The sequence below is a fragment of the Cupressus sempervirens genome, chromosome 9 (genome assembly GCF_028749045.1).
Source record: "Cupressus sempervirens isolate cs-2001-9-10 chromosome 9, ASM2874904v1, whole genome shotgun sequence".
Taxonomy (NCBI): Eukaryota; Viridiplantae; Streptophyta; class Pinopsida; order Cupressales; family Cupressaceae; genus Cupressus; species Cupressus sempervirens.
Window position 1 is genome coordinate 347,243,267 of NC_143126.1, and position 25,654 is coordinate 347,268,920.

The following is a 25,654-nucleotide window of genomic DNA, read 5'->3' on the forward strand; positions in this document are numbered from 1 at the left end:
GAAAGTCTCATGGTTGAGTGGGAGCAATGGTAGATGAGGGTAAGCTTAGGGTTGACAAGTTTAATGGGAAAAAATTTTAGTTATGGAAGATGAAAATAGAAGAGTATCTTTATCAGAAGAATTTATGGAAGCTTTTGGAAGGCAAAACCAGGAATCAAGGACCTATGTCAAATGACGATTGGGATCTTTTAGACAAAAAGGCACTTGGAAGTATTTGATTATGTCTAGCACCATTAGTGGCATTTAATATTACAAAAGAAAAGACAATAGAAGAGTTGATACAAATCCTAGCTAAATTGTATGAAAAGCCCTCTACTTCAAACAATGTATTTCTCATGAAGCATTTATTTAATATAAAAATGATAGAAGGTGGATTTTTTGCAGATCATTTAAATGATTTTAATACTATTACTAGTCAATTATCTTCTGTGGGTATCAATTTTGATGAAGAAATTAGAGATCTTGATTTTGTGTTCTTTGCCTGAAAGCTGGAATGGCTTGGTAATGGTTGTGAGTAATTTTGTTCCTAGATCTATTACCCTAAAATATGATGATGTGATTGGTGTTATTTTGAGTGAGGAAACTCATAGGAAATCCTTAGGTGGATCTACATCAGGAAGTGCTTTGAATGCACAAAGCAAAGGCATAATGACTGAAAGAGGATATACTTCTAGAAATCATGGAAAATCAAGAGAAAATTGAAAGGGGTGGAGGTCTTAATTGAGAGGACTGAATGACTACTAGTACTGTGGAAAACAGGGAATAAAAAGAAAGATTTTTGGACTTGAAATAAAAATGAAGGAGATAAACCAAATAGAGACAAGGAGTCAAATGTGGTAAGTAACAAATCCAAAGAGGATGCTTTGCTTCTGTCTTTAGAAAGTGTTGATGATTCATGAGTTTTAGATCATGGTGCTTCATTTCATGCTGCACCTCATAGAGGTTATTTCATTGATTATTTCCAAGGGGATTTTGGGCTTGTTGATTTGGTAGATAATGAACCTGGTCAAATTTTTGGAAAGCGAAAAGTTAAGATTAAGTTGCAGAATGGAAATTATTGGCTACTAGATGAGGTGAGACATGTTCCAAGGCTGAGTAGGAATTTAATTTCAATAGGGAAACTTGGTGATGAGGGTTGTGTAGTTACTTTTAATGATAAAAATTGGAAGGTTTCAAAAGTTCCCCTTATAGTAGCAAAAGGTGTGAAAGTAGGCACCTTATATCTTTGTACAAGTCATATTGTTTCTTCTACTTTAATTATTTCAGAGAAAAATGAATGTTGAGGAATAGTTGTTGCAGTTGAGTAGGGAGAACAAATAGTTGCTATAGATTCTAATACAGCGTTGTGGCACTATACACTTGGGCACGTGAGTGAGAAAGGTATGAAAGTACTTCATTCAAAGAAAGTTTTACTAGCTCTGAAATGTGTTAATATGGATTACTGTGAAAGCTATGTGTATGCAAAACAAAAGAGAGTGAGTTTTGTGAAGATTGGGAAGGAAAATAAAAAAGAGAAATTAGAGCTTGTGCATACCAATGTATGGGGACTAGCTTAGGTATATCCCCTTGGTGGCTCTCATTATTATGTTGCATTTATTGATGATGCAACTAAAAAAGTATGGGTTTATTTCCCTAGATAGAAATCTGATGTATTGATAAGTAGGAGATGATTTCCACAGTTAGTCAAATTGTGATGTGAATATCAGGATTTAACTGTGTGATTTTTGAGTCAAACTCGATGACCCATGTTTCATGAGTAGTGATTCAACATGAATCCATCTCTCATGAGAATAAATGGAACACTTAGCACTCATTGGATCTAGGTGATGCTCACAGGGGTGAAGCACCGGGACTTTCGGGAAGGTCACCCATCCCAGTACTACACCAGCCTGAGCGCGCTTAACTACGGAGTTTCCTCCACAGTTAAACCCAAAGCTTGCAACCCCATTGCAAATGGGGTTGCAAGCTTTGGGTTTAACTGTGGAGGAAACTCCGTAGTTAAGCGCGCTCAGGCTGGTGTAGTACTGGGATGGGTGACCTTCCCGAAAGTCCCGGTGCTTCACCCCTGTGAGCATCACCTAGATCCAATGAGTGCTAAGTGTTCCATTTATTCTCATGAGAGATGGATTCATGTTGAATCACTACTCATGAAACATGGGTCATCGAGTTTGACTCAAAAATCACACAGTTAAATCCTGATATTCACATCACAATCTGATGTATTCCAAAATTTTAAGAAATGGGAATGCTTAGTTAAAAATAAGACTGGTAAGAGATTAAAATGTCTTAGATTTGATAATGGAAATGAGTATTGTAGTCATGAATTTGAAGATTATTACTCCAATAATAGTATTCATAGACAAAAAACCATTATAAGGACTCCATAGGAAAATAGAGTGGCTAAATGCATGAACATGACTATCATGGAGTGTACAAGGAGCATGAGGTTGCATGTTGGGTTGCCCTTACACATGTGGGTGGAGGTTGTCAATACTACTATATATTTGATTAATAGAGGTCCCTCTACTCCTTTAGGCTATGGTATTCCAAAGGAAGCATGGACTAGTAAGAAGGTGAGTTATTCTTTCCTAAAAACCTTCAATTGTGAAGCATTTTCTCCTATAGATTCTAAGAATATAACTAAGCTAGAATCCAAGTCAAAGAAATGTGTATTTGTTAGATATGGCATTAATGAATTTGGTTATAGGCTTTGGGACTTTAAAAATCATAAAACTGTAAAAAGCAGGGATGTCATATTCAATGAGAAAGTGTTGTACAAAGATCTATTGCAACAACATGAGAAGAAAGAAGATGATTATGTAGTACTAGATGATACTTCAAAAGATGATGTTCCAGCCATACCTCATGATGTGCAACAACTGCAACAACAAATACCACCCACACTAGTGAATGTTAGATGGTCGAAAAAGCTAATTAGACCTCCAAAAATATTTTCTCCCTCTTTGTATTCTATTTTACTAGAAAATTTTGGTGAACCTAATTGTTATGATGATGCTATGCAGGTGGATAATAAGATTCAGTGGGAGTCTACAATGAAAGACGAAATGGACTCTTTTCTGAAAAATAAGACATGAGATTTATGCAAGTTTCCTGTAGGTAAAAGGGCTTTACAGAATAAATGGGTTTACAGGTTAAAAGAAGAAGATGGAGGTAAGAAAAGATTTAAAGCTAGGCTAGTTGTAAAAGGATTTGTATAGAAAAAAGACATTGATTTTGATGAGATATTCTCTTCTATTGTTAAAATGACTTCTATATGTACTGTTTTAAGTATTGTGGCTACTAAAGATTTGCATTTGGAGTAGCTTGATGTTAAAACAAACTTCCTTCATGGTGACTTGGATGAAGAGATATATATGGCTTAGCCATAGGGATTTGAGGTCAAAGGTAAGGAGAACTTAGTGTGCAGATTGAAGATAAGTTTATATGGCTTGAAGCAAGCACCTTAGCAATGGTATCTGAAATTTGATAGTTTTATGCATGAGCATGGATATAGAAGGTGTCATTCAAATCATTGTGTTTATTTTAAGAGGGTGGATGATGATAGATACATTATTTTATGTTTATATGTTGATGATATGCTTGTAGTTGGGTCTAATATGGATTACATTAAGGGGATAAAATGCTAGTTAGCACATGCATTTGCTATGAAGGATTTGGGGGCAACAAAACAAATTCTTGGTATGAAGATTTGTAGAGATAGAAAGAATAAGATATTGACACTATCTCAAGCTGATTATTTTGAGAAGGTGTTACAACATTTTTCTATGGAGAATGGTAAAGCTGTCAGCAGACCTTTACCTGGTCATTTGAAGTTGACTAAGGAGATGTGTCCCAAGACACAAGAAGAGGAGGATAAGATGTCCAAGGTACCCTATGCTTAAACTATAGGAAGCTTGATGTATGCTATGGTATGTATAAGGCTAGATATTGCACATACAGTGGGAGTCATTAGCAGGTATATGAGTCATCCCAAAATTGAGCATTGGAATGCAGTCAAATGGATTCTTAGATATTTGAGATGAACATCTAGTAAGTGTTTACACTTTGGGGGTTCTACTACTAACTTATAGGGCTATGTTGAGTCAAATTTGGTAGGGGATATTGATACTAGGTAGAGTACTATAGGTTATGTATTTATTCTTGCTGGGGCAACTATGAGCTAGGTTTCTAGGTTACCAAAGGTTAATGCTTTATCCATTACAAAGGAAGAGTATGTTGCTACTATAGAGGTAGCCAAGGAGATGATATGGCTTTAGTTCTTCTTGGAAGAATTGGGACACCCTCAAAGGAATAGTTCTTTGTTTACAAATAACCAGAGTCCCATTTATCTTGTGAAGAATTCTACTCTGCATTCAAAAAGAAAACACATACAGTTGTGGTACCATTTCATTCGGTCAGTTTTGGATGATGGAAAACTAAAGATGGACACGATATATACAAATGACAATCTAGTGGATATGCTTACAAAGGTAGTGACAAGGGAGAAGTTAAATTCCTCTTCAGCTTTGGTTGGTCTTTTGGACTAAACCTGAATAAAAGAACAACAACGTCCAGGGTGGTTTGATCCAATGGGAGCCCCATGTGGTAGCAGTATTGCTACAGGATCAATCTCCAAGTGGGAGATTTTTGTTTAGTGTGGAGTCTGATTAATCCCCAAGTGGGAGATTGTTAGTTTATGGTGACTAATTAGGAAAGTACTATACATAGTTCATAAATTCTTTGGGTATCAGGGCATTGCCCTGAAAAAAAAAATTGGGCTACTATTCACCAATGGTACACAATTGTGGGCTACTATTTGCCATTCACTAATGGCACAATATTTTGGGCTACTATTCACCAACTGGCTATTGCTTATTTTTTCCAATTTATGACTGACATTTTGTAACTAGTTTTAACCCCAAAGTGGGACAAATACTTGTATAAAAGAGCTTAGGGTTAGGGATTGTTAGATAAGGTGTGATGCAAAAATTGGTTCTTGTGGCAGTATTGAGTTGTAAGGGACTACATATTGTAATTAGGTTGTAATCACTGGATCATAATAATATTGGACTTGTTGTTTGGTGGACATAGCCCAAGGTTTGAGTGAACCACATTAAGTCTTGGTGTCTTGTGTTCTTTTCTATGTGATCTATTATTTTCTGATATTGTTTATATTTGCATGTAATTGTTATTCTGTCTAAGGTTTAATCCTAACAAATTTCACTACAACTCCACGCAAAGTGACCCTATCTTCAAACCAATTTTTATAGAAGGCTTCTATAATGTGAGGTTTATACCCATGGAGTCTCTCACTATAGGTCATCACTTTACCTTTCTACAAAATCTCCCACACAGAGGCCTTAGCCTTCTGAACCCTGCAATTGCTCGACTCTTGCTTTCTTAGTTCTCTGCCCATCTCAAAAACCTAATTTTCTCTACAAAACACCAGAGTAGAAAAAACTAGAAAAGGTAATAAAGTATTGAAGATTACCAAAGATCTATTAACCTTACTTACATTCCAAATGCAATTCATAATAGTGCAAAGGTACTTCTTAGGGAATCTCAAACTGTCCTCTATAAACCCAACACTCGTCTTCATAAATTTTCCAATCTTAAGAAATCTTTCCTTCAATAGCATGTGTCCTATCATAATTAAAAATCATTGTCAGCTCTACATCCTTGCATAGGTTAGCATGCCACCTCAACTTGCTTTTCCTATAGACAGATTGTTTGGCAATCGCATCCACAATTGAATTACTCTCACGAAAAATATTAGAGAATATAACATTATCAAATTTATTAATAAGGTTTTTTATTTCCGTAATACTTCCTTCAATTTTCCAAGTAACCAAATTCTTGTTATTAAGCATATTAATAATGTTATGCAAATCTCCTTCAATCCAAAGACTCTGATAACCAGCTTCCACAACCAGCCTCATAGTATATAGTGTTGTCATTGCTTCAGCTCTATGGCTAGTTGAAATCCCTATAGGGATGGCAATATCATCAATAATTTTGCTAGTATGATCCCTCAAAACCCCTCCACAACTAGCTTTTCTAGGATTCCCTTCAGCAACACTGTCAAAGTTACCTTTAATCCAACCCATAGGAGGAGATTCCCATTTAAAATTCTACCTCTAATCATCAATTTTGATTTTATAGCCTTTAGTCTGCATACGATTGTTGATTTGGATATCATCACTTAGTTTTCTATGAGAATTGAAGTTTTCCTTGATAGTTGTAACTATATTATGACCAAGGAATTTCTTTGTCTCTAAAAAATTTATTATTTCTTTCTTTCCAGATTCCCCACTAGAGATGGGGTAGAGTTATTTTCCACAGAAAACCAATATTAACCTCCTTAGAAGGATATGTCCAGCTCTAGAAGCATTGATCAATATTATTCTGATAAGTAGGAGATAATTTCCATAGAAAGTCAAATTGTGATAATGCTATCAAGATTTAACTGTGTGATTTTTTAGTCAAATTCATTGACCCATGTTTCATGAGTAGTGATTCGGCATGAATCCATCTCTCATGAGAATAAATGGAACACTTGGCACTCATTAGATCTAGGTGATGCACACAGGGGTGAAGCACCGGGACTTCCTAGGAGGTCACCCATCCCAGTACTACTCCAGCCTGAGCATGCTTAACTACGGAGTTTCCTCCATGGTTAAACCCAAAGCTTGCAACCTCATTTGTTGGGAGGTCACCCATCCCAGTACTACTCCAGCCTGAGCGCGCTTAACTACGAAGTTTCCTCCATGGTTAAACATGGGGTTGCAAGCTTTGGGTTTAAACATGGAGGAAACTCTATAGTTAAGCATGCTTAGGCTAGATTAGTACTAGGATGGGTGACCTCCTGGAAAATGGAGTTGCAAGCTTTGGGTTTAACCATGGAGAAAACTCTGTAGTTAAGCATGCTCAGGCTGGAGTAGTACTAGGATGGGTGACCTCATAGGAAGTCCTGATGCTTCACCCCTGTGAGCATCACCTAGATCCAATGAGTGCCAAGTGTTCCATTTATTCTCATTAGAGATGGATTCATGTTGAATCACTACTCATGAAACATGGGTCAATGAGTTTGACTAAAAAATCACACAGTTAAATACTGATAGCATTATCGCAATATTATTCTGCTAAACCCAATCTAAATTCTAGTAGTTAAGGATTTAACTCCACACATTTTGACTATAATTACAATTTAAGAAAAAATGATTCTTATCTTCAGAGTTCTTTTTACATAGGCTACATGTGCTAACCACATAAACACCTCTTTTTTGCAAATTGTCCAATGTTAAAATTTTGTTTTGAAGCCAAATCCAAAAAAATGTTTATTTTAGGAATAAGACCTTTAATCAAAGATTTAGTCCATAAAGGTCTAAATCCCTTTTCCTCAGTTCTAAAAACATAGGAGACTTTAAAACAACCTCTTGATTCAAATCCCCATACCATTTTATCTTCAATATGAGGATAAAGGCTAAAGGCATTCAAGATTAATTGAATACTATACAAAGCCATATTACTTTCAACAAGGTTAACCCATTCATTATTAATCCAATAATTCTCCATAAGAATACCAAAAGTTTGTTTACATCTATCAACAAGAGTTCTATCCTCATAATCCTCAATAAGAGGATGATCTAGAATCCATACATCATCCCATAACCTAATCTTTTTCCCATTACCCACTTTCCAAATACAACGTTTGATTAAAATATTTTTAGCTCCCTACATAGCTCCCCAAATAGTAGATGGAGATAAAACATTAGGATAAGAAAGAAAATTAGACAAAGAAGGAGCATCAAAGAGGTATTTATGTTTCCAAATAGTACTCCACTCCTTATTGTCATGATAAACTCTCTAACCTTGCTTAGCAAGAAGAGCTTTATTCATGCTCCTAACATACCTAATCCACGAACCACCATCCATTTTAGGCTTACAAATTTGATCCCAAATAATTAAAGCTGTTCTCTTCTTATCCTTAGAACTAGACCAGAGGAAGTTCCTTTGGATTTTGTCAATAGAATCAACATATTTAGCTAGAATCCTAAAGAGACTCAAAACATACATAGGAATAATTTGGAGACAAACCTTGAGAAGAGTAATTTTACTAGCTTGACTCAATAAATTACCTTTCCATCTTGCCAATTTCTTGTTGAATCTTTTAATAAGATCTTCCCACAAAGAATCTAAGGGATTAGGCCCCAGAGGGAGACCTAGATAAATACAAGGAAAATACCCTATGGAGCAACCAAAAATGTTAGCAATCTTACTCTATCTAGAAATAGGGGTATTGATAAAATACAAAGAGCTCTTATTCCAGTTGATCAGTTGACCTGATGCAGAAGAATAGAGGTTAAGGGCCTGTTTGAGATTCCTTGCTTCCCTAACCTCAGTTTTTCCCAAAAAAATTGTATTGTCCACAAATTGTTCATGGGAACAAATAAGAGGATGAGAAGAGGGCCGCAAACCTTTTATTTCCCCTAGAGAAACCAACTTCACGATATATATACCCAAGCAATTAGCCATAATAGTGAAGATGATGAGAGATAAAGGATCTCCCTGTCTCAACCCTCTAGAAGCTTTAAAGAACTCTGAGGAACAACCATTAACTAGAACAACAACCATAGTAGTAGAGATCATCTACAAAGTTAGCTTCACCACATTGACACTAAAACCAAAAGATAATAAGATCTTATGAAGAAAGTACCATTCAACTCTATCATAGGCTTTAGCAATAGGGTAAAAGCACAAACTTGCGTCACCTTTTATAAAGGAAAAGGATATCAAAACTTAAAATGTTCAACTTTAATGACATAAAAGTGGCATTTGTGTTTAGAATTTGAAGATGATGTAAACTAATGAAATGTGCAAAATTGGATCAAGTTTTAGTTTATAATTTTTTAAAAATAAAACTGAGAAATATTTTTTTGCATTTAAAAAAAAAATTTATAGTCCTTTTTAAAATATTTTTAAAATGCTGAAAATGTAGAGTTTCATTCCTACCAAACAAATATATGTAAATGATCATATTTTTCTCTAATTTTGTAATATGTTATAGTTGACATGTGTATCTAGTGTACAAAGAAAGATATTTTGATTTTTGATGTATTTTTGAAGTTATAAGTGTTCAAAGTTGAACTTATTAGAAATTGATAGTTTTTTTTCCCACTAAACTTTTCCTACCAAATCTACATATTTTTTGAACATGATTTACTATTTTTTTCCTTTTCTGAAGTGACACCTTCTCAAATCTTCAAATACCTACTTGTAATATTTTAAAAATATAACATATTATAACTACTCAAAACACTATAAAATTTATATGAGCATAATCTTGACTCCACAATCTACAAAATGGTATTTTTAATTTTTGAATAAACTTAATTTTTAATGGATAAATTAGCCTTATAAGTGAGAATTTTTAAAAATATATATTTTTTGCTTGTGTGGCTACCACATAAGATGACAAATAGATAGTTTTGGCCCAAAGGGTTTTAGCTAAAACCTATGGTTACTTTTTATACCCACTTACGTGACCTCATATAAGAGAAACACTTTTCTTCATTAATTTTCAAATGATTATTTTGGTTGAAAGTGTTACGACCGAAATTGTTTCGGCTGTAACTAGTTTGCCACATTGACGCTACTTGGCACCACATGGGTTTGGCCCTAACACTTTCAGTTATAACCATTTCGGTCATAACCCTCCAAGATATCCCAAATGGTGACATAGATTTGTGCTTTTACCCAATATCAACTTTCATAATAAAGCCCTAATTATTAGAAAGGGATAAAGAGTGGATGTTCTCATGCACAAATATAATAGAATTAAGGATTTGTCTACTAGGAACAAAACCATTATGTTGCCCAAAAATAAGAGAAGGTAGCAGAAGCAACAACCTCAAAATTAGGACTTTTGAAATAATTTTATAAAACTAATTGCATAGGTTGATAGGCCTGAATTAATCCAGAGAATCTACACCAACCTTTTTTGGATTAAGGCATAGGAAAGTTGAATTAATTTCCTTCAACATCCTTTTAGCCCAAAAAAATTCTTTAACATCATCAGACACATCTTTCCCAACCTGATTCTGTTCATTCTAAAAAAAACAACATAGGAAAACCATCTAGCCACCCAATGAGCAAATAGCCTTATAAATTTCCTCTTCCTTAGGGACAAAACACAATATTCTATTTTGTTCTTTAGTAACAAAAGAAGGAATAACATCCAACAACTTTTCCTGATGAGTCAAGTCAATATTAGGATCTAAAGACATCAAAGAAGAGAAGAAGGAGACCGTTTCCTCCAAGATTTCCTTTTCCTCAGTTAACTTCATACTACCTTTATTAAGACTTGAAATATGAGTTTTAGCTCTATGTTTTAAAGTAGATAAATGAAAAAAAATAGTATTTTTGTCACCTTCATCTAGCCAAATAGATGTGGATCTTTTCCTCAATTAAATTTCTTCTTTAGTAACAATATCATGATACTCCATCATCTTCTCATTTTCTTCCATCACTAAATCCATAGAGTACCCTTCCCTCTGAATTATATCTTGGATTAATTACAAATCCTCTTTAATTTTAGATTTGTTATAAAAAATGTCACCAAAACATTTTTTATTCCAAATTTTAACTTTCTTTTTGATATTTCTAAGTTTAAAAGCCACACGAAATAGAATGGTTCCTTCAATATTTATGTTCAACCATTCAGCCAACTGATCTTCAAACTGTGGATGTTGCAACCACATCTTCTCAAATCTAAAAGGAAAATTCTTTCTGTTATAGATAGACTCAACAGTAAAAAACAAAGGAAAATGGTCCAAACCAATCTTTTGAATAGCCTTAAGAACACACACAAAATCTTTAGCCCAATCTAGAGATATAAGAACTCTATCCAAGTGAGCTTGGATACATTCATCACCTACGCTTTTGTTACTCCAAGTGAACTCAATTCCATGAAGATCTAAATCCATTAAGCCTTCCTTGTTAATAAAATCCATAAAATCTAGTCTACCATCTAGCTGACTGGCATTTCCCCCTTTTTTTCATGCTCATAAAGTGGAACATTAAAATCCCCCAAAAAAATCCATCTACCACAGTAATTATTACTCTTTATGTTATAAAGAGTAGCCCACAACTTTTTTCTTGCACTCTTGATGTTAGGTGCATACGCATTGACAATATACCATTAATTATTTTGGGCAATACTCTTTATCTTGATCACCATAAAATATTTATTAGCATTCAACAAGGTACATGAGAACAAATATTTCTTCACATAATCATTGTTCCCCTTGAGGCTACTTCTTGGCTACTAGCCATTATGTAGTAATTATTAAAAAAAATTAAGCTTTTCAGCTTTCTCTTTATCCATTTTAGTTTTTTGGAGCATTAAAATATCTGGTTTATGCTCTCTAACAAAATTTTGAACGATATCTAATTTATGAATACTATTCAACTCCCTAATATTCCAATTGATAATATTCATCATAATTTTTTAGGGGTAAAATCCAAAATAGTTGCCTATTTCCCATTAGCAATATTTGTAAACTTTAACTTTCTCTGGTTTTTTTAGATGTTTTCCTTCTAGGTTTCTCTAGTATACCAACAGTAGGCTTCAGTTCTAGGAAACACAACTCCAATTTACTGCTTTGAGTCTCCACTCCTTTAGAAACAATATTACCTTTCTTCTTTATTTTCTTTCTTTGAGTCTATTTTTGTGTAGGTTCCTTCTTTTTTGAATTCACATCCATTTCTTTGGATTCAAGGACATTCCCAAAGGAAGTAATCTCTTGACAAAGGGGAGGCTCTTGAAACTAAAGTTCAACAACTTGTATATTCTCTAAAGCCAGAGTACAACTCCTTTCCTCAAGAATTTCACCTTCCTCTATCTCTTCTAATTCTTCTAAGTCTTCCTATTCTAATTCATTTTTTTGATAGATAACCAACTAATTCATAGGATTTACAATATTCTCTTTACTCTACACACTAGAGATCACTTGAATCCTAATTTACAAGGATATCTTTATCCTCAATCACCTTCTCAAGAATTTCTTCAGGTTTTCATACCTTTTTCTAGATCTTAACTTCTTTCTTTTTCTCCACATTGGCCAACTTAGGTTGATTTTTACTTTTGAACTGATAAGTTTTTGCCTAATGACCCTATTTTTTACAAACAAAACAAGCATTTGGAAGATCTTCAAATATTATCTCTTGCATCCTTTTACCAAGTTTTGAAATCAATTCCACCTTCTCGGGAAGGTTCTTCAAATGAGCAACTTTCACATAGATTCTAGAACATTGAAGTTTTGATTTTGAAGTTGTGACATTGTCACTAGCAACAAGCTCACCAAAGGAACCAACTATTCCTTTGAAAATATTTCCATGTTATAATTCCAAGGGTAAACCAGGAAGTCTTACCCGTACTAGAGTAGTAAGAAAGAAGGCATTAGATAGATCCATATTTGGCTCCCATTTTTTAATTGTAAGAGTACTATTACCAAACAACCAAGGTCCACCACAAAGCACCATGTTCAAATCTTCCTTATAGGTAAAAACAAAGGAAAAGAAACCATTCATCATAGGTACTATGTCAACTTGACCATGGATAACCCATTTTCTTTTGATCATATTTCTCAAAGCATCAATATCAGGCCTAGCCCCAAAAAAATTTCCAACTAGAGTAAAATCCATAATCGAGATAGAGAAATCAACAATCAAATCTAGAATAAAGATTTGAAACTCACCTTTCTCCCAATAGGATTTTGATGTAACCGAAGGAAAAGATGATTTACCTATAGGTCTTCTCCTAAACAAAGAAGACCACTTTCTTTTATCATCTAGTAACTTCTCCTTCATCTGGTCCTCTATCCTACAAACATTTTCATTCTTATCCACATTCTCAAAAAAATTCTTTTCCTGTACTGGGTCCCTTTTGAACACATGATAGGTAGGTAGGGGAACAGAAATAGCATTGCCATCCCCACATCTTATGGAGCAAGAACCTGTAAGTTTGTCTTTTTCTTCCAATGTTCCGTTAGACCCTACAGAACCTATCAAAATCCTCACTTTCCAATTTCCCATCCCTCTAGAATCAGTCCCTACCACTAAGTTTCCTCCTTCTAGATTCTTGCTTAATAGAGCTTTGACCATTTCAAAAATAAAACCTGATAATGTTATTTACAAAGGTCTGTTAAAACCACCCTCTTAAGAGATTTGCCCTAATTTAATATGTTAAAACTGACTTGGCACTTGATCCTTCGATGTGCATTATAATTTTTGATTACAAATCTCCTCCTTCCAATCTATGATCTTATCTCTAGTCTAATATAGCTTTTCTTAGTCCTTCCCTACTTCATAAGGTCACAATACTCTATTCTTTACAACTCTCTCTTGCATGCAACATCTAAAACTTAACTTCATCACTTCCTTTCCACATTTTGGAATCTCATTTGTGACAACTCACTACTCTATCTTGTTAAAATGGGGTTTGGATTTTCCTATTTAAAGATTTATGTTTAGTCTTTGAGATGCTTACCTTTTTGCCTCTTCATCTGGTTGGTTGTTCATTCCTCATAGGGATTAGTGATCCACATCAAAATGTGTAACAACCTCTATAACAAACTATATGATCATTGAATGTCATTTTCATGTTAGCTTGAAAATGGTTTACCTCAAAGTTTGTACCATTCTCGACTTCTATGTTCTCTTTGTGTTACTCAACACTCACTATCTTTGATGCTCAGTCATAATTGTTCGTCATTATGTTTCTTAGCCTTAACTGTAGTCAGATTCTTCTGTATAACTTGGCATCTATGTGCTTTGTCTACTCGACATTCACTAGGCTTAGCTTGTACTTGAAATACTTGGCAACCAAATACTTTATCAACTCCTATATGGCTCGACATATACATGATTATTTACAAGGTTTTACGACTCAACCTATATAGAGTAGTTTAGTCACAATGACAAATGTCTGACTCTACCTTATATATGACTAAATGTTTGACACTAATAGACAACAAGACTTAGAGATATCAATAGAAAAGTTTTTAAAGAGCCCACTGATGATCTCATTTTAGGGCTCTCCCACTTGATCCCTTCCCCTTATCACAAGCATACCTAACTCACTCTTTAAGTCTCTCTCTCTCTCTCTTTCTCTCTCTCTCTCTCTCTCTCTCTCTCTCTCTCTCTCTCTCTCTCTCTCTCTCTCTCTCTCTCTCTCTCTCTCTCTCTCTCTCTCTCTAACCAATTTTCCATGATGCCAAGGGGACATTGATAAACAATATTGAATAGTAAGGATGGGCTTGATACATTCTTAGAGCTCACAAATGCTTCATAGTTAGTAGAGATAATAAATTTTTACTATTACCTTAATAATTTTCATCTCCATCTCAATAGCTACATTCATACAAGTAGGAAAAGTAATTTTAAAATTTCAATAACAATCCTACACCAAAAAATCCTTGCAAAACCATCCCTACCATTTTCCATAATTTAGAGGAAAAGGAGGAGTAAGAAATGCGGGTCTTATAGTGATCATAGATCCTCATTGTTTCCTCTACAAAATTTATTTTTGTAGTCCTCCTCTTTGGAGGCATTGGGTATAAATTACATGAACAAAGAGAGTTAGAGACAAACTTATCTCAAACAACTTTAAGATGGTCTTCCCTTAGCAACAAGTACCAATTTTACTCATTTCTTAGCATTTTGATAAACCATTTTTAGCCATGAAACAAAGCATAAACTCAATTATACATCTCATATTTTACAAAAAATATGTACATATATTAGTCACATTTCTTCAAAATACCTACTTCTCCAACTCCATAAGATGAACCACCTATTAGAACCATTTTATGTATGAATAAAAAATAAAATTGAATGGGGCCATTACATAATCCACAATACAAAAGGAGACATCAATAATGAAGAACAACATCAATAATGAGGAAATGAAAAAAAATTTGTATCAAATCTATCTTGCCCATAAATTTGAGATAGTCCCTAGAATGGTTTGAAATCCTAATTATTTTATGTGTCATTTCCCCTTTGTCTTGAGAAAGTACTAATGATAATTCCTATGAAATTTGTAATCATCTATGCATGAGAACCTCCAAGACATTAACTTGATATGTGAGAGGTCTTGTGATATAATTTCAATGACTTTGGCTTTAGTTGGACACTTAAAAAATATACTCCTTAACAAGATGCGATATATAGTACTAATGATACTTCACATGAAATTTTTGATCATCTATGTATGATAATCTCCAAGACATTAACTTGATATGTGAGATGTCTCATGATATAATTCCAATGATTAAGAATTTAGTTACACACTTTAACAATCTACTCTTCAACTTTGTTCATCTATTCTTGATCTCAAATATCCTTAACAAGATGGGATATATAATTGGAAGACACATGCAATTGAATTGATAGGTGATTGTAGCATCACCAACTTATTATTTCCATGAGGATCTTTGTGAGTGTCATGTTAATAGAAAATCAATGAGTATGGATACTATAGTTATAGTCACATTTATATCTAGACAGATTACTGATTATGACACTTGCAATTGTATTATTGTAGAACTTGCTTGCTACCAAAATGTTTTTTTTCTAATTGTAATTGTAATGGTTTTATATCTACCTAAAATTTTATTTTATTTCATATTTTATCTAATTAAACAATTTAAATAATTTAATAGTATATCGATAAGTAATATAGTAGAAAGTCTAATGTAGATTTAGATTAAAAGAACAAGAGTTGTGTTACAACACGTGTCCTGCCTAATGAAAAAAATTGACAAAAGAAACATTAAATTAATTGGATTTGTATATTCTAAAAAGTCTTATGTCTTTATTTTTATTTCATGTAAACATATGTAAGATATTTTTGAGGGAGAAATTATGTATAAAAAATTGTAAGATATTTCTTTTGAATTTTATCAAAGACCCACTCCCACTTTGCTTATACCTAGTTAATGACTAATCAACAAATGAATAAAATTGAGAGATTTTTTGTGGTCTGATAGAATGGGAAATAAAAAGAGATATTGTATGAATTGGCAATTGTGTTGTAAACCTGGACTGGGTTTGAAGGACCTAAAAGATCATGCTCTTGCTCTTGCCTCTAAGTCAATTCTTAAGGCCATTTATGGTAATGAACCTTGGAAATTTTTGATAAAAAATAACACTCAATGCTCTATCATTTCCAAAGGTAAAAGTTGAATGAACATACCATTTTATGATTTTCTTTTAGGTGATTTCAAGATTAGGGTATTTAGTTCTAATGTTTTTACTACCCTTTGGAAGGCTTGGACCCATTCAAGGATACTCTTATCAGTTAGAGAGGTTGTTGGCTCTTCCCCATCTTATGTTGTCACAAATAGATCAATTTGGTGGGGGTTGTACCTAAATGGAAAACCTTTGGCACTTACACAAAGTTTCTCAACAAAACATTGGAATGTCTTGGGACTTTCATTAATTAGTGACTTAGTGATTGATAATTAGATGGGTACTTGGGATGAACTTAGAGCTAGATATGGTATCCCACAGAATCAAAAAAATAAATTATGTACATTAATTTTCAAGGCACTTGGTACATGTAACTTCTCCAAGGCCATTGACTCAGACAATTTTTTTAGACAACTATTGTGGAAAGATGGAACAATGGTTAATGAAGTAATAGTAAAGTAGTTATTTAATATGCTTGTGTCTGATCCTAAAAAATTTCAAAGAATGATCCAAGGGTGGAGTTTGTGTTCTCCCTTTTCTGAATGGTCTTTCATTTTTTAGTACTTGTGAAAGTCAAAAGTGGAACCCAAAAAAGTTTGTTTTAAATGGCTTTTATTGCTCAAAAAACTTGTTTTAGGACCTAATTTGGAGTCTTTAGGTCTTACCTCTAGCTGTTGTAAAGTCTGTGATACAGTTGAATCTTTTGAACATGCTTTCTTTCAATGTGATTTTGTTGTTATGATATGGTCAATCTTTTTGGGCAATCCTATTGTATGGAACTCAAAGGCAGGTCTTTCCTAGAGTGAAATTTTAGCTGGATATGTTGAAGCTTTTGACTCTAACCTTAAACTATGCTCCATCACCATAAGTCCAATTATATAGCTAGAGCTATTATCTACAATTCTATGTTTAATATAGAGCTAGATGTTGCCCCATCACCTTAAGTCCAATATATAGCCAAAGCTAGTATCTACCATTTTACATTTAATTTAGAACTAGAAGTTATGTTATCTAATCAAAAGTAAATGTGTTGAATCACCACTTACACATCTTGCAGTCTTTTCTAAATGTGGAAAAAATGGATACTTCCTCTTGTTTCGAGAGAGTCATTGATAAATGACATTTTGTGGGAAGACTATACACTAAAGTCTAGAAATGTTCTTTGTGTTTTCAATGGTTCAATCATTTTGTCTAATTCACTAACATCATTTTATTTGAATTTTTATGGATCAATTAAAATTTAGGGTTTATAATTTGTGATCTTTTACTTTCTCTAATGCAAAGGCACACTCACTAAGTATGAGAGAATTCTTACTGAAATTCAATTTTAAATGTTTTTTTTGGCTAAGAAATTGGTTTTCTTTTCAATTTTCTATATCTGACCTCATTCAAGCTAGTTGGAGAATTATGATCTATGTAATTATTTTCCCCAATCTGTGGGGAAAATAACCCCTTATGCCTTTTGCATCAAGATGTAGTATTGCAACTGCCTCATGCCAAATAGATTCAATTGATACCAATTTTGCAACAAATTGCATTCATACTATAGCCATATTTATTTAAGAAAATTAATCTATAATACGCTAACCACTAAAAGGTCTAGTTGGCAAAAATCAATTTTGAAATGTGTACAGGTGTTATGAAATTCTAGGTGGCTCTGTTCACTTCAAGGTCATCTCCCTAGCCTATTCATTTTTATGCTTGTAAAGGTCTATGTGCAGAATACCATGTCCAATAAAATTCTATGGGCTAATTTTTCCTTTTTTAGATTTCTCATTTTTATTGCGAGTGCAAACAAAGTTGTAAGAAAATGGAATTGGTGAGTGTTAAGCCATACTCTCGCTAGTGATAAAATGGGAGCTTTGGGATAGGGAAGGATATAAATTAAAATAATATGGTCAAATGATTTTTTTTAGGTGTACATGGAAATACTCTAGTATACATTTATGCTAAATGTGGAAGTACAAGCAAGGCATGTGGAATTCTTGTCTTAATGCCTCAAAGAGATGAATGCGATGCAATGATGTAAAGAATAAATTTGTTGATAAGGGTCAAAAAAGTATCAAGCCAATGCAATTGGTGAGTGCATGTAAAGTCAAATACTATGCCAACATCCTTCTTGTCTTTGCCCAAATGGAGGCTTGGAACAATATAAATATATCTAAGCATAATTTATAGTTTAAAATCCTTTGATACACATGCATGTAATATATGGAGCCAAAGATGTATAAAAAATCTAGAATCATGAAAAGAACTTGAATTGTTTCATAATCACAAAATTCATCAAAGAGATGTCATCACATGGAATGATTGTAGGATATGCACAAAATGTTTTTGCAAGGAATCTCTTTAAAAAGTGCATTAATGATGAAATGTGGAACAAGACATTTGTCATCTATCATGACTAAGCCATGGAACATACACACAAGTTATCTAAACCCCAAGAATTTAGAAACAACTTTCATTCCTAAATATTTATAGCCATAACTTCATCAAAAGAAGAAAACTATAGAATTGTAAAAGTGAAAACCTCATTCTCAAGCTTTTCCTTAAGTTGTTATAGATCAACATCCTAAGGAAGTTGAATTACCCCTAAAAACCCTTATCTCTATGCCAATAGGTGTTGCTTTGATCTTTCTAGGTGCACTAATCTGCACATAAAATAGGAAGAAAATTAGTAATTGGTGAAATTTTTGGTTTATTGATACAAAAGATTTGACATATTACCCTATAAAAGATAAAGCCACTACAACTCTTGCTAGATTTGAAGCATGAGTGCTACAAAAGTTGTTAACAACAACATTGATAAGATGCATAATTCAAAAGGGAACTATTTTTTTTGCTAAAATCTAGGGATACAAACCTAATTTTAGTTAAAATTTAAAAAGAAAACCCTAGATTTTCTTGAAATTTAGGGGAAAAGAATAAAAAAATAAAGTATAGCAAAGGGAAAAGTTCAGCCTCAACCATGTGGGCATTGATGCTCGATTACCAATCACTATGTGTATTTGTCATGACAAGAGCATTCTTGGAAATGAGGGAAGAGACAACAATGGCTTCATCATGCTGTGTGACAAAAAGGTCACATACAAGTTTGAATCAATTTTATTTTGCTACTTTTTATATCGTAGATCTTGTGAGTAACAAGGGCTGCAAAATGAGACCATAGCCTGATACACCTTTGGCTTGTCTGTAACTATGGCCAAAGCCACCATGAGGCTTTATACTAGACCAATTTGGCTACTATAGAAAATTTGAGGACAATAACCTTCTATTTTTGTTGGTATTGGTTGTCGAGCTAAGGACCTGAAAGGATGTAATCTAATCACTATCTTGTTGATGATGCTTTTCATGCTTTTGTTTTGAGAAATAATTTTCTATTTGTTTTCACTCAAAGCATCTAGAGGGTCAGGTGTTGGGCCTTTGGCTACCATTAAATTTGGTCTCATTCGATGGTCCACATTGTTTCTAGGGGACACTAAAATAATTAATTGCATAATGATTGGAAAACAAATCTTAATTTTGAAATGAAAAAAAATTAAAACCACAACAAAAATCTTAACAACCAATGAGAAAAAAATAATATTCTTCTTATATAAAATAAAAATAAAAGTACTCCTAATAGTTGTAAACATAGGAAAATATTTATAAGACATGTTTTTCAAGGGAAACTAATGCAAACATTTTTAAATGAAAATATTAGTCTCCATCTAAGGTGGGACTAATAATGTCTAATTCTATGAAGATATACAATCAATTGTATTTACCATCCACGTTTGTTGAATGTTGGTTTTAGTCATGTTTTGTTTCTTATAAATAGATGCATAAATTGATTTGAAGCTATAATTGCTACTTATAAAAAAACAACTCATTCTCTTTTACATTGATAAGACAACACCTTCCTCCAACTTGAATTTCACATTTTATGTTCCCCTCCTACCTATGTTGGGCACTGGCTACAATGTAACTTATTTGCACCATAGAAAGCCATGCCCATTTCTACCCTGCCGAGATTCATGCATGCTGCAGAGAGTACATTGTCCTTTTTGGACTATAACTATTAGTTTTTTTACTTCAATTTTAATTTTAATGCATTGTCCATAATAATTTACCAAACTACTAATAATTTTTTGTTTTTAACATTTAAAACTTAAATATAATTTTAAAAGTAAATTCTAGTAAGTATTAATTTTCTTTTAGTAAATTCAAGATTTTATATTAGATTGGATTAAAAAATCATTTTTTAAATTTGCTTCTTAACTTGAAATTGATTTAATGAAGAAAAAATATTTCTTAATGTTGTCTTCTCTTATTAACTTAAGAGGCAACATTATTTTTCAATATTTAAATTGGCCATTGATTAAATCTTTTATTTTATTAAGAAATATTATAATTTTTTTGAGAAATTACAATTGTATAATAAATGGACAAAATTTGATTTAATTTTAAATGTTAATTTTATTTTGGTGATATAATTTTATTTATAGGTAATCGGTCGAAGCCTAGATTATTTATCATTTATTATTATTATTATTGCTAGATTAATTATTATTATTATTTTAATTAGTAAATGGTCGAAGCCTAGATTAATTATTATTATTTGTTGGAATTAATTATTATTATATGTTAAGCGAAGGTAAATTCGAACCCAAGACCTCCCACATGAGAGGCTCACAAGTTATCGTTGCGTTGTAGGCTTTTGCCTATTAGATTAATTATTATTATGTGTTAATCTTGATTAGATTTGAACCCAAGACCTTTCTGATGAGAGACTCGCAATTTACCGATGTGTTGTAGGTTGTTGCCTAGCTGATATAATTGTTATTTTAAATATTTTATAATATAAATATTACAAGATTCTTTTATAAAAACCTATTGAACTATTTTTTTGTTTATTTCTTCTATGCTCTTCCATAAATATATGCAAATATAGATAACATATTAATAGAAAAAATTGAACAAAAGAAAACAAAGCAATATTTAAAGTATGAGTGAGTGTGTGTGTGTACATATATAGACAATAATACCTTTGATTCTAATAGTTAAAAATTTGAAAATAATAAATGTAAAAAATGTTTATAATTTTTTCACTTAACTCTTAATTTTCAATAATCTTCTATGTAGTGGTCTCCGCTAGTTGGTAGCTCGCAGGCTTCTGACTAGGTTGCATCGTAGATCTAAACCCTCCATCAAAAAAAAAATCTTCTACAAAATCATTCAACTAAATGCTAATATCTTTTTTTATATTAGAAATAAGAGTTTCAGAACAAAAAAAAACACCAGAGTATCAATGCAAATAGACACAAGGAGGCCAAGCCTCACCCATAAGAGAAAGTATCAGTTGAACATACAAAGCAACAAAAGGAGGAAAAGTAAAACTATCTAGCTAAGAAGATCATAGTGATTGTCAACCCAGGCAGTCCAGCCTAAGGGACCTTCCATCCAAACTATACTTTTATGCCCTTGAATCTGCACCAACATAAATAACTCTTCTTTTCTGGCATTCCCTTTTTCTCTAATATCTTTGTTCAATCTATTGCAAGCTTGCTCAAAAACATGCAGATCATCCAAAGTACTATGCCACTGGTACCCACGCTTAAGCTCAAGGTAGTAAAGAGCAGTATGCCCATCACGAAGGAACCTCCTCATTTTGTCTCGTTCAATCATCATAGTAGTTTGCACCTGCAAGAAGATTTTAAAGTAAGTGAGTTTTCAAAAAACCTCAGTAAGATCCCTATGCTTACCTTGATACCTTTCCTCATTCCCGCACTTTCAGATCTGCCAGAGAATGTTAGATGACAATATATTCCAAAATAAATTGGTATCTTTAGGAAGACCATTAATATGATGAGAAATAATATCAAAAATATTAACATTAATAGGATAAACAATGCCAAACATTTTCCATATTTCTTTAGCAAAAATACAATCAAGAAGGATATGTCTGCCAGTTTCAGGAACTCTACACAAGTTACAAATATCAGAATTAACAAAATCTCTCTTTATAGGTAGCTTGTTGAACAAAACTAACCATTTGAAACATCTAATCTTGGGTTCCATAGGATTCTTCCACAAGATATCAAAATACTTTTTCAAAGCATCAGCATCATAAGAAGAGTACCAAACAACATTAATATGATTGATAATATCAATATTAAAATCAATGATTTTATAAATATTCTTATTACAAATTGAAGTTTTTTATATCTATGTTTTTAAAATAATTAAATATTTTCAATTGATTTTAATTTTTTTAATTTTATGTATATATGTTCTTATCTTTGGCAAATAAAAATTGGCTAATTGGGCATGTTGTAGCATCCATTTTTTGAGAGTTGATGGGTATCTATTTGGTCTGGTCACATTCTTTATGATCTTATATTTACAGCGATCTTATTCTTTTCTTCTTGTTTGAGCTGGAGCATTAAACTTAATTTTCTTAGACCAGGCCTCAATACCTACATTAATGGGGTTTTTTTCCCTTTTCTGCAGGCTATTTACGATTCGTCTTCAGTTTCAACGTGCAGATTTTTGTGAAGACCCTCACAGGCAAGACCATTACTCTCGAGGTTGAGAGCTCAGACACCATTGACAATATAAAAGCTAAGATCCAGGACAAGGAAGGGATTCCCCCGAACCAGCAGAGGCTTATCTTTGCTGGGAAACAGCTTGAGGACGGGCGCACCCTAGCGGATTATAACATACAAAAGGAATCCACCCTCCACTTGGTACTTCGTCTCAAGGGGGGCATGCAAATCTTTGTTAAAACTCTCACTGGAAAGACCATTACACTTGAAGTAGAAAGCTCTGACACCATTGACAATATGAAGGCCAAAATTCAGGACAAAGAGGGCATTCCCCCAGATCAGCAGAGACTCATTTTTGTTGGAAAACAACTCGAAGATGGTCGAACATTGGCAGATTATAACCATAGTTGCCAGAAACGTGACGGGGAAGCCCCGTTTCACGGTGCAACGTGCGAAACGGGTTTCCCGTCACGCAACGGCCGTTTCTATATGAAAATAAGGTTATAAATTTAAAAACTATTAATAATTTATGCGCTCTTGAGAATAATGTTATAAATTAAAAACTATTAATATATTTTATAGGGTGCATAGGGAATTTAACAGGTCGTGAAGTAGTAGTTTTCGTTTTGTTAAATTAGTTTTTGTTTTAGTATTGTTTTAGTTTGTGTTTCAGTCTTGTTAACTAAGTAGTAGTTTTAATTTTGTTAATATTTAGAAACATGGAGTGTTATTAATCAAGTTTCTTTTTAAAAGTTTTAAGATTTTATAAAATCTAGAGAATTATTTCAATAACAGTCAACTATTAGTTTTTTTGTGCAATTGAATTAGTAATTTATTAATACAATTTAAGATAGAATTAAAAATTAATTTCTAAGAAATACATTAGTTTGGTTATATATATATATATATATATATATATATATATATATATATATATATATATAATACGTTTCTTTTACGCAACCTTTCAAATTTCGGTTTCTCGTCACGTTTACGTTGCGGAAATTTTTGGTAACATAGATTATAACATCCAAAAGAGTCAACCCTTCATCTTGTACTTCGTCTTAGAGGTGGCATGCAAATTTTTGTCAAGACTTTGAGAGGCAAGACCATCACTCTGGAAGTCGAGAGCTCTGACACCATTGATAACGTGAAGACCAAGATACAAGACAAAGAGGGCATCCCGCCAGATCAGCAGAGACTCATTTTTGCTGGGAAGCAGCTTGAAGATGGGCGTACCCTCGCTGATTATAACATTCAGAAGGAGTCCACTCTCCACCTCGTGCTCCGCCTCAGGGGAGGCATGCAGATCTTCGTGAAAACCCTCACGGGGAAGACAATTACACTGGAAGTGGAGAGCTCTGACACTATCGACAACGTGAAGGCTAAGATCCAAGATAAAGAAGGCATTCCGCCAGACCAGCAGAGGCTCATTTTCGCTGGGAAGCAGCTCGAGGATGGTCGAACGTTGGCTGATTATAACATCCAAAAGGAGTCAACTCTTCATCTTGTGCTTCGTCTTCGAGGTGGTATGCAAATTTTTGTCAAGACCTTGACTGGAAAGACAATTACTCTGGAGGTGGAGAGCTCCAATACCATTCATACTGTCAAGGCCAAGATACAGGACAAGGAAGGCATTCCTCCTGACCAGCAGAGGCTTATTTTTGCGGGTAAGCAGCTTGAAGATGGACGCACCCTTGAAGATTATAACATTCAAAAGGAGTCCACCCTTCACCTGGTGCTTCGTCTCCGTGGTGGGTTTTAGGAATTAGTTGGGCTGGATGTGATTGAATCAGGTGTTCTTGTGTTTATCTGCCCTTCTTAATTGTGAATTTCATGATATTATAGAACGGATTTCGTATTTGTGTTTTCTTTCTTAATATGGATTAATGCCTGATAGAATTTAGTTTTTAGCTAAACCAGTTGAATCGAGAATTGGTTCCTTGGCGGCGTGTTCTGAATTTCTGATATCATGATATGTTGTTTTATGCTATGGAAATCTGATATGAGTTCTTTTGTTTGAAGTTTTTACAAATAACTGCTCTTTTCCGCTTTGTAACGAATGGCATAGTCTGTCTAGTCATGGGTTGATTGTTGTTATGGCTACATCAAACATGAGTGGAGGTTACCACTTTCCTGTTGTTGCTTCATGCGATAAGGATTTATATTTTTATCTTTCGTTTCTTGAATATTCTTTATTGGTTGCATGCACTCTTATCAGATAATTTATGTTTGCATCTTTGTTCTTGAATTTCTTTGTTGGTTGCCTGCATTCTTTTCAGAGAACTGCGTGTACTTGAAGTGCATTCATTTGATCATCGTCAAGATTAAAAATTGACAATCGTCTCCTCAAGCTTATTCCTGTTCCTTTGGCCCTTATTCACACCCTCTGATTTAGATTTGCCCATTTTGTTTCATGGTAATTACATTTACGAAGTTACGAGCATTGGCATCTATATCATGACTGCACGTAATCATTTACAAAGAAGTAATAGATTCTGGAAAAGTCAGTGATACCGGTCACGTTGTTTATTCTATCAAGTCCTGCATTGCCCAACTGTCTACCATTATGTTTCCGTAACTGTAGAACAATGTAATGCTAAAAATGCTTTTAAACTTCTAGAATGAGAATCAAATGATGTTTTAGATCAATGTATGAGAATCAATGGATGTTTTAGATCAATATGTGATAATCAATGAATATTTTATATAAATGTGATTTGAATTCAGGGTCAATGCATAGGATGTTTTAGATAAATGAGAAAACTGAATTGAATTAAGAATTAGATAAATGAGAAATCTGTTTTAAGAAGCAAAGGATTTGAGTTAAGAATCAAAGATCAATGGTTGTGTAAATGATATCTTTTTTAAAT

The 25,654-nt window shown here is 33.3% G+C and overlaps 2 protein-coding genes across 2 annotated transcripts; both read left to right on the plus strand.

Annotated features, from left to right (window-relative positions):
- Positions 1-22,592: 22,592 nt before the first annotated feature.
- LOC149538743 (polyubiquitin-like) lies at positions 22,593-23,288 on the plus strand. The gene is made up of 2 exons (XM_089802492.1): positions 22,593-22,596; positions 22,747-23,288. The coding sequence occupies exons 1-2, from the start codon at positions 22,593-22,595 to the stop codon at positions 23,286-23,288; spliced, it is 546 nt and encodes a 181-aa protein (XP_089658618.1).
- A 568-nt stretch (positions 23,289-23,856) lies between these two features.
- LOC149538744 (polyubiquitin 11) lies at positions 23,857-24,546 on the plus strand. The gene has a single exon (XM_089798913.1). It carries the CDS (start codon positions 23,857-23,859, stop codon positions 24,544-24,546), a length of 690 nt encoding a protein of 229 aa, XP_089655039.1.
- The last annotated feature ends 1,108 nt before the right edge of the window (positions 24,547-25,654 follow it).